Genomic DNA, 9352 nt, shown 5'->3' with positions numbered 1-9352 from the left:
TTTTTTTTTTTTTTGGTCTTTTCGCTGCTCACTCCCAAGACGCAGCTGTCTGGTAATAATAATTTTTGGTGTTTACCTTCCTAAAGGTCAAACAGCTTTCAGCATAACAAGACTGAAAGACAAAGTTCAGAAGCTTTGCTATTCATTGAGTAAACTTCGTCAGGAAGGAAAACACTTATTTGGATAATTATATCAGCATTTTGGTGTTTCTCCCTCAGAAGATTAATGTTTAATAATGGAAAATGTAAAGTCAAGAAGGAAGGCAGTGGGTGCTCAGGATTTGCATTTTCTCTGTATTTAGGTGAGACCCAGGCCTCCTGCCCTCATTCCCAAATGGGACATGGCCCTGCTGGGGTTTTTGTTGTTGTTGTTGTTTAGGCCGAGAAGGCTCAGCGCGGAGAGTGTCTGATGGCAAAATCTGGTAAGTGATGCCGACATCCCCTACCTCCTTGGGCCACCGATCTACTTCTCCTTGTGGCTCTGTGGTGGCAGCTGAGATTGCTCCAGGAGAATTACTTAACCTTTCTGAATCTTCCTCTCTGCAGATAAATGACGACACCTCAAGGTGATCTCAAAGGGCGATGTTAGGAGCAAATCAATCGATCTGTGTGAAAATCCTATTCCATCCGCTACTTGAAGTGTCGAGACAGAGGAGGGGCCAGAGAGATGCGTTGTGACATCAATGCGGTATCAAGCCAGACAAACCTGCTCTTGGATCCTCACCCGTTCTTTTACCGGCCAGGCAACCACGGATTGGAGGCCGACCCTCACGTGTCACCGGGTAAAGCGAGGAGGACCCCCTCCAGGTTGCAGAGTGATGAGGACCAACGATGCACCTGTTTCAAAGTCCTCCAGAACGCGCCTGCCTTTTCTAGCATTCGTGTTACTCCTTCTGCCTACCTTAGGATAGAATAAATCTAAGGCCTTCAAAACAACTCAAGGAACTCGGATCAGTGCAAAGGAGAGTAGGAGGAAAACGAAGAAAACCAGAGAGAAATCCTCAGGGCATCGGAAGAAATGGGATGTTAATTACGGAGGCAGTAAGGAGTACCGGAGAGGCATGGAGAGGTAGGCAGGGGTAGTTCAAGGAAGGCCTCGTAAGCTGCGTCAAGGAGTTCAGCATCCTCTACGCCCGTCATTTCCAGGATGGAACAAAAATGTCAAACGATCCCCCTTAGTGAGCCTTCTCAGTGGGAAAACTGTCTGTAATCAATACAGTGTGACTTTGGGGCCAGAGGAAGTCCCATGATCCCATATTTAATTTTGTATACTTTGTCTTATGCCAGGAATGGCACTATTCAGTGATTTCTTCCTCAGCACTCAAGACGTGATGCCTTATCTGTGGTGCAGCCAGGACTCAAGGATTAGAAAAGTGGAACTTGGTACCACAGAAAAGTGGTACTTGGTAGTCGGGACAGGCTTCGAATAGGGCCTAGGCTGGCTCTATTGCACATTGATATAAATATACCCTTTGTGTGTGGGCAGGAGCTGGGCTGAGGTCACCTGCTGTGTGACCTTGGGGAAGTCACTGAACCTCTCTGGGCCTCGGAAAACTTTCATCATTAACCCCATGACTCTATTTTTTAGATCCTTTCCTAAGAGTATAGGGATAAAGAATGGGTTCCTGAGGGCACTAGAGTGGAGAGAAGAAAGGTTTCACAGAACAGGGGAGGGAGAAGGAGGAGCAAAAAAAATATATGGGAACAGATACAGGAGATGACAAACAACTGCCTGAAATCACACCTGTGTGTGTTAGTGAGGAAGGGGACAATCTGACAATCTGAGTCAGGAGGAATCAACATGGACCCATTTTCAGGTGGGGACACAGACCATGAGTCACAGACCAGGAGTCACATCCTGGAGGACCTGCTCAAAAGCACGAGGTGGAGAGTATGGGATACCGGGGAAGGGGTGGGGGAGTCCAGACAGCTCCCCTGGCTTCAGGGCAAGTTTGGGCTCCAGCAGGCGGGACACATGCCAAGCAGGCGTGGGACACTATGGGAATGTGTGCAGGGCGAGCCGAAGGATGGAGAGTCTGGAGGCCCGCTCTCCATTAGTGGCCTCTGCCTGAAATTCAGCCTGGAAGGAGCCTGGAACCTGGGCTCCAACCCTCTAGTCATTATTCCCCACAGCAAAGGCAAGATGCTAGAACAGAAACAAGTGTTTGGGTCCTTGAGACTCCTGGGACAGAGAGAAAGGAGACCAGGGTGGGGGAACCACGGGGCCCGTGGCCGTGTCTTCAATGCCCAGTGGCCCTTGCCAGAAGTTCTCCTGGGACTGAGAACCCTGAAGGTAGTATGAGGCTCCTGGACAGTCCTGACAGAAGTGTGGCAGGAGTGCACCGGGACCAGGACAGCAGGTGGCACCGAGCGACTTCGGAAAGATTTGAAAAGAATCTCGAGGCCTCACCAGGATTAGGTACGAAATAGATCCAACTGCCCCTGCCTATCTTGGGGGATGGATGTTATTTTATAAAGAGGCAGAGACTCCTTATAAGGTTAGAGGACATTTCTCCTGAGAACAAAAGGTGGGAAGAAAAAGCTGCTGGACCTCAGCAGAAGGTGGAGAGGCTGGCGGCTCTGGGAGCAGCTCTGTCCCTGTCTCCAGGAAGTACCTGGAATCTTTCGACCAGGTCCCCCTCCACGTTCACCCACTGCCCAGGGGATCCACGAAGTGTGGAGGGAGGGCCTGGAAGGAAAGCTGGACCTCTAGCCATTTCCTCAACCCCTGGGTTGTTTCCAGAGACAGACAGCAGCCATCCACACTGTTGTGACCTCCAGTGACCCAGAGAAAATATCCTTTATTAGTGGCGAAGTCTTTCTTCTTTTTATTAGAGAAAAGAACAATCATGTCTTACTTACATGCATGCCCACACCAGTACCCCAGGATCAGCGTCTGCAGGCCTAGCCCTTCTTCCCAATAGGACTGGTCTCCAGACGGTGGTTCTCTAAGGGGAAAATGGTGGGGCTGAGGAGTAAGAGGGTGAAGACGGTTATGTCTGAAACAAGTGAATACATTTTCTTTTCCTCCTACCCCCCCACCCCCGCCCCCGTGCTCATCTATGAAACCCTAAGAATTGCCCAGAATGTCCATGCTAGCTAGATCTGCTCAGCCTCATGGGGCAGAAAGGTTTCTAGCACATGCCCCATTAGCTCACCTGGGTGCCCAGAGTAATTCTCTGTACTCTGCCACAAACTGGCTGAGCATATGTAAGGTGATTTTCCATGAAGGCTAACTTAAAATTGCATTGGGTAAAAAGATAACCGTACTCACACCTACTAACTCCCAAGACCTCCAGCTTACCCCATCATAGCCATGACACACAGACTATCTCAAGAACCACCTCGCTCTAGCAGAGAAGGCCTCTCAGCCTCTTGAAGGCACGGCCTTTGTAGGCCTTTCCTTCCCCGAATGGTTAGCAAGATTTCGGATAAGGCTTTGAAGTCTGATCCTTTCTTACCCTTCCAAAGTCCTTAGATCACTCCAAGAGCATGTTCCCACTTAATTTTAGTATAACCAAGTAAGGGACGGGGATGAGAACCTTTCAAATGGAAAGAGCATTGGCTGCATACCACCAGCTGGCTAGATCTGTGGTCTTGACCCCACTGCCCCATAGTTTCCTTCTCTTTGAGGTGAGAAAGACAAATCTAGATGCAGGAAATTGCAGCTCCGGCTTGGACACAGGGTACCTGTCCACATTTTCCTCAGCTTAGGGATAACCACCTCAGTAGGAAGGGTTTCCCCAGACACATGAAAGAACTTGGTGTAAAACAGGAAGCCTTTGGGGGGAAAACTGTTCGGGGTTTTTGACAGTTCAAGGTAGGGTCTTCTCTGGTCTTGTAACCTTACCTAATTTTCGCCCCTAACTATTGGGTTTTAGAATTGAATGAAGAACAGTGTAATGTCTAAAACCAAGAAGCGTGTTGAAATTGCTCTTCTGAAAAGGCATGGCCTTGGATTTTGAGAGGAGCCTGAACCTCCCCCCCTCCCCCCCCCCGCCCCAGAAGCCTCTAGTGAGACAAATGTCTGAAAAAGGAAGCGGCTGACCCACGAAGCCCTTGGCTCTCAGTCCTCTATTCAGAGAACATGCGCCACTTTACTCTCACTTTACTCCCGGGGTGGAAATTGGAGCTTGGCTTTCTACAGGAATTGCCCCGACCTTGATAGTGTTTCTTTGTTACTCTTAAGATGAAGAATTCGCGTTACATTGCAGGCTGTGATAAAGCATGTCATGGGCCGAGCACAAACGTGTGTGTGTGTGTGTGTGTGTGTGTGTGTGTGTGTGTGTGTGTGTGTTAAGGTCGAGAAAGAAAAAAATCATTCAGGGACAATCCCGGTGGCCAGTCAGAAAGGTGAGGGACTGGGACTTTGAAAGGGTTCACACTCTGCGCTCTAACTTCCTTGCCCTCCCTCCGCACTGCTTCAGAGCAGACGGTTCATTTGACTTCTTTTGTATCAGGTTTTATTGCTCCGAACCCCTAGGGTCTCGATTTGCTCTCCGAAGAAACGTGCTCCACCGAGCCGCTCTCCGAGGCAGCTTCTTTCTCCGGGCGGGGTCAAGGCGGGGAGGCGAGGCAGGCCCCAGACTCGGGCGCCCCGAGCCTCCGCGAAGGGTCTGGAACGACTGACACGCACGGCGTCGGCTCCCAACCCTGCCGGCGCGCTCCGCGCCAACTCTACAGGAGGCCTAGAAAAGTCCGGCGAGGAGAGAAGACGCGGCGAACTCGGGCGGGAGGCAGGCGCGCGCGCCGGGATCAGGGGTTGGCGAAGGCGCCCACCCGACTGCCCAGGCTGCCGGCCGGGTCTGCGCCCGAGGAGGAGCGGGCTCAGCTCGCAATCCGCTCCGCAGCCTGCGCCGGCGACGCGCCCCCACGGGGACCTTTTGCGGCCGCGGGAAGACGCCCCACGCCGCGCCCCAGCCGCCCGGCGAGAGGGCCGGGCTCTGCGCCACGCGCGGGGACAGGGGGCGGGCGCGGAGGGCCGCAGGTGCCCCCGGAGCCCCGCGCCCCGCAGGTACTCGTCAGAAGAGCGGACGCGGGAGGGACGCGAGGGGCCGCGGGCCCCGCCTCCTCCTCGCCCCGGGAGCTCCCACTGGGAGGAGAGCCTCCCCGGCCCCCGCGCAGCCGACGGGGCCTCCCGGCCCCCTCCCCGCCGGCACCCCGCACTCGGTGATTGGCTGGCGCCGCGGGTCCCTGGCACGCGCCTGTGGATGTAGTTATAAGAATCCTCGCGTGCCGGCCCACAGCTCCAGCAGGTCCGCCACAGCCCTCCCCGGCGCAGCGCGGGCGCCGGCCAGAGCCCAGCGGCCACGGACACTCCAGGGAGGCCGGGGGCGCGAAGCAGGCGGCCAGTCCTCCCTGCCTCCAGCTCACCGCCCCCACCCCCGCCCCGGGAGGGAGAAGGCCGCAGTGCGAGCAGGAACCGCGCCGTCCAACTTCCAGACACCGCCCCCCACCCCTGAGGCCCCTGGGCCCCTCAGGCCCGCGGCGGCGCGGAGCATGGACGCCGTGCTGCTAGAGCACTTCCCCGGGGGCCTGGACGCCTTCCCGTCTCCTTACTTTGACGAGGAGGACTTCTTCACCGACCAGTCCTCTCGGGACCCTCTGGAGGACGGCGATGAGCTGCTGGCGGACGAGCAGGCCGAGGTGGAGTTCCTCAGCCACCAGCTGCACGAGTACTGCTACCGCGACGGGGCGTGCCTGCTGCTGCAACCCGCGCCTCCGGCGGCCCCGCACGCGCTCGCCCCACCGCCCTCGGGGGTCCCGGGCGAGCCGGAGGACGGCGGCGGCGGCTACTGCTGCGAGGCAGGGGCGCCCCCCGGCGGCTTCCCCTACTCGCCCGGCTCCCCGCCCTCGTGCCTGGCCTACCCGTGCGCGGGGGCGGCCGTGCTGTCCCCCGGCGCCCGGCTGCGCGGCCTGAGCGGGGCGGCGGCGGCGGCGGCGGCGGCGCGGCGGCGGCGGCGGGTGCGCTCCGAGGCGGAACTGCAGCAGCTGCGGCAGGCGGCCAACGTGCGCGAGCGGCGGCGCATGCAGTCCATCAACGACGCCTTCGAAGGGCTGCGCTCGCACATCCCCACGCTGCCCTACGAGAAGCGCCTCTCCAAGGTGGACACGCTGCGCCTGGCCATCGGCTACATCAACTTCCTCAGCGAGCTGGTGCAGGCCGACCTGCCACTGCGCGGCGGCGGCGCGGGCGGCGGCGGGGGGCCGGGCGGCGGCGGGCGCCTGGGCGGGGACAGCCCGGGCAGCCAGGCCCAGAAGGTTATCATCTGCCATAGGGGCACCCGTAAGTGCGTCCGCAGTCCAGCTCAGGGAGACGGGGACGGGCACGGGAAGGTCCGGGAGGGGCTGGGTGCCTACTGACGGACGGATAGACTGTCCGTGGGCACCGGCGACCTTGAACACGCGTTGGCGTTTCTCAGGTTGTTTCCGCCCCTTGACCGCGGCAGGGAGGGCGTGCGTCCCCGACTGACTTGCAGCTCCCGGGATTCCGGGGAGGGGGCGCTGGGAGGCTGGGGGGTCGAGGAAGAGGGTTCGTTCTAATGTCATCTAAGACGCCTGTTCTGCGGAGGCGCCCGGGGAGGGGGAGGATCCTAAAGGACCAGAGGACACCGCTGGGAATCGAGTTGGACGTTCACGGTCTGTTTTCTCTTATCACCTCCTCAGGGTCTCCCTCCCCCAGCGACCCGGATTATGGCCTCCCTCCCCTTGCCGGACACTCCCTCTCATGGACTGATGAAAAGCAACTCAAAGAACAAAATATTATCCGAACAGCTAAAGTGTGGACCCCAGAGGACCCCAGAAAACTCAACAGCAAATCTTCCTTCAACAACATAGAAAACGAACCGCCCTTTGAGTTTGTGTCCTGAGAAGTCCCAGATCCTCCTGAGGATCTGATTATGTCTCTGTGCATATTGTACATGTAAATATCTATAATGTAATTTAAGAATCACATTTTTCTAATGGCAATCAACTGTTTGTTATTTATCTATTTATTATCCTGTCGAGTTAATGAAATAGACGATCTCATTTTAAGTATATAATTTATATAATTTATCCTGATTTTCTAAAAAGGATGCAATAGCCTATGATTTCCCCCGGCACCTTTGGCAGAACTCTGCGTTGTTGGAAGAACTCTGGCCAGAAAACGTCATGCTAATTTATTGCCAGATATGGTTTATTTCTAAGCGATGTTAATAAATGCTATTTACACCTTTTTCTAAAAGTTTTTTGCTTATTACATGATGGGGATAGCTTTTTTTTTTTTTAATAGAAGAATTATCTTAGTCTGTAAAAGATAACTGAACCAGACGTGCAAAATGTAGTTATCTAGTAAGAAACCACATTTTAATTCGATTTATCTGAAAGTGGGTGGGTACGGCTTCTCTGCCTTTTGGCTAAGATCAAGTGAAAATGGGTGGGTTAGGGGGTTAGGCCCCACGTCTCAAAGAGCGCCCTTCATCTCCATTCCCTGCCCTAAATAGTAACTTTGGCCTGTATTTTTATCCTGTCCTCCAAACACCCTATAGAGGCAAATAAGTCATGGTGTATTTATTATTCCCATTTTTCAGAGGGAAAGCTAGGGCTCAGAGACGAATATTTGACTTATCCAAGGTCACCCCTACCCTCTCTAAGCATAGTGTTTGAGGTGAGTTGGTTGCAGTGGGAAGAGTTTCCGGGCTGGTCAAGGGAAGGAGGGGGCGGTCATCGTGCTTCCACGGACGGGTTGGAGAGAAAGGGCTGCTCTTGAGCTTGCCTTATGGCCCATCCCTTCTGCCAGTTTCAGCATCAGGTATGCAGGTCTCAGAATAGTCCTCTCAAAGGAGATGGGGTAGAGGACTGTGCTGAGGCCGGGAGACCCCTCGGATGCCTCCCAACAAAATCCAGGGTCCTCTCGGTAAGGCAAGGAGCCCGGCCGCTGTTTCGCCACTTGTGCAACGGAGTTATTTTTTAAATTGACTTCGTTTTGTCTACGACAGAATCTCGTCTTCCTTGGCAAGCAGCCTGGGAAGAAGGCGAGTCTCGCGAGGAGGGAGCAGGGCCGCCCCCTAGCGATGGGGAGAGGCGCGAGGGCGCGGTCCGGGACGCTCCCCCGGGAAGGCCTGGAAACCCGGGCTGCCGCTGGTGTCCTACGAGGCTGCCCGACTGTGGCCCCCGGGGCCCGGCACGCGCTTCCGGCGCGCCCCTTCTAGCTGAGTCACGGCCCCCGCGCCGAGCGGGCCGGGCCCAGGCAAGAGGCCGCTCCGCCGCCCCGCGGCAGCGGTTTGGTTAGCCAACGTACAGTCGCGAATCTCCCCTGGTACCCACGGCCCTGCCGCAGGACAATATGTCGGCAGCATGCTAATTGCTTTAACCTAGTTTCAGACCCACCGAGGGGTTCCTCGCGCGCCGCGGGTGCCATGGACCTCGTCCAAGTGCAATTAAAGCGAGGCCGCGAGCTCGACCCCGAAGCGCGGCCTGGCCAGACACGCGGAGATTCTGGGTCGAGATGCTCCCAGGCGGCCCTTGGCCATGGACACTCTTACCCCTTTCAGCCTTCGCAGCTTCTCCCGGCCCTACCCCCTGAAAGATGGAGATTTCACACTGGAGACAGAATTTGGGAAGGAGAGAAAATAATTCGATTTTGCCCTGTAATAGAGCCCCATTAAACATGAAAGTTGCTTTGGCACAAATGCTTCTATCAGGCATGTAATCTCATTACACTCATTAGAAAGTCAAATGTTAGGCAGACTTCAACTTAATTATAACTTATGTAAGTATTGTACCGTATTCTTCGCCTGTGTAGACCTGCGTTTCAACTGGGTTGGGTAATGGGGCACTCCGCAGTTAAAACACTGCAATCATTGTGATGTGGCACCTTTTATTTTGTGTGCCACTTTTTTTTTCTTTCTTTCTTTTTTTTTTTTTTTTGTGATTCAATGACTCAACACATCCTTTAGTGCGGTGCAGATGAAGCGGAAGAGCCGGGCTGAGCGTGTAAAACACCAGGGTCTCTATCTTGTCACTCTTCTGTCCTGACTTGGCAAGTCCCTTTAAACACAACCTTCAAAGAGACTGACAGCTTCTTTTTATTTACTCATAATCCATTCATTCTAGTGTAGCAATTCTTAAAAAAAAAAAAAAAAAAACTGCAGCCGTAAAAGCAGAACAAACGTATCATTTCAGAGTCTCCTTTGGCCTCAGAGAGGCCTGAGCTGCACTTGGTGCCGGAGTGGTTCTTGTGGCCGGGCCAGGCTGGAGAGCCTCTGGCCTGGGGCACCTCTGGCCAGGAAAAACAGCCTGGCACTGGAAAGATCAGTGTGGGGACAGTCTGAGTGGCAGTATCCAGCCGGCCTAAGTCCACACGATTCTCC

The 9352-nt window shown here is 54.9% G+C and overlaps 1 protein-coding gene across 1 annotated transcript; it reads left to right on the top strand.

Moving 5' to 3' along the window:
• The first annotated feature begins 5498 nt into the window (after positions 1 to 5498).
• On the top strand, positions 5499 to 7198 carry PTF1A (pancreas associated transcription factor 1a). The gene is made up of 2 exons (XM_059183933.1): positions 5499 to 6285; positions 6666 to 7198. Exons 1-2 carry the CDS (start codon positions 5499 to 5501, stop codon positions 6866 to 6868), a joined length of 990 nt encoding a protein of 329 aa, XP_059039916.1. The 3' UTR covers positions 6869 to 7198.
• Positions 7199 to 9352: the final 2154 nt, after the last annotated feature.

Source organism: Mustela lutreola, chromosome 8 (genome assembly GCF_030435805.1).
Source record: "Mustela lutreola isolate mMusLut2 chromosome 8, mMusLut2.pri, whole genome shotgun sequence".
Classification (NCBI taxonomy): domain Eukaryota; kingdom Metazoa; phylum Chordata; class Mammalia; order Carnivora; family Mustelidae; genus Mustela; species Mustela lutreola.
Note: the sequence above shows the minus strand (reverse complement) of the source record. Positions and strands in the feature narration are given on the sequence as shown.

Coding starts and splice junctions, on each gene's coding strand:
- PTF1A (XM_059183933.1), top strand. CDS start 5,499: ATGGACGCCGTGCTGCTAGAGCACTTCCCCGGGGGCCTGGACGCCTTC. Junction 6,286..6,665: donor CATCTGCCATAGGGGCACCC/GTAAGTGCGTCC, acceptor TCACCTCCTCAG/GGTCTCCCTCCCCCAGCGAC.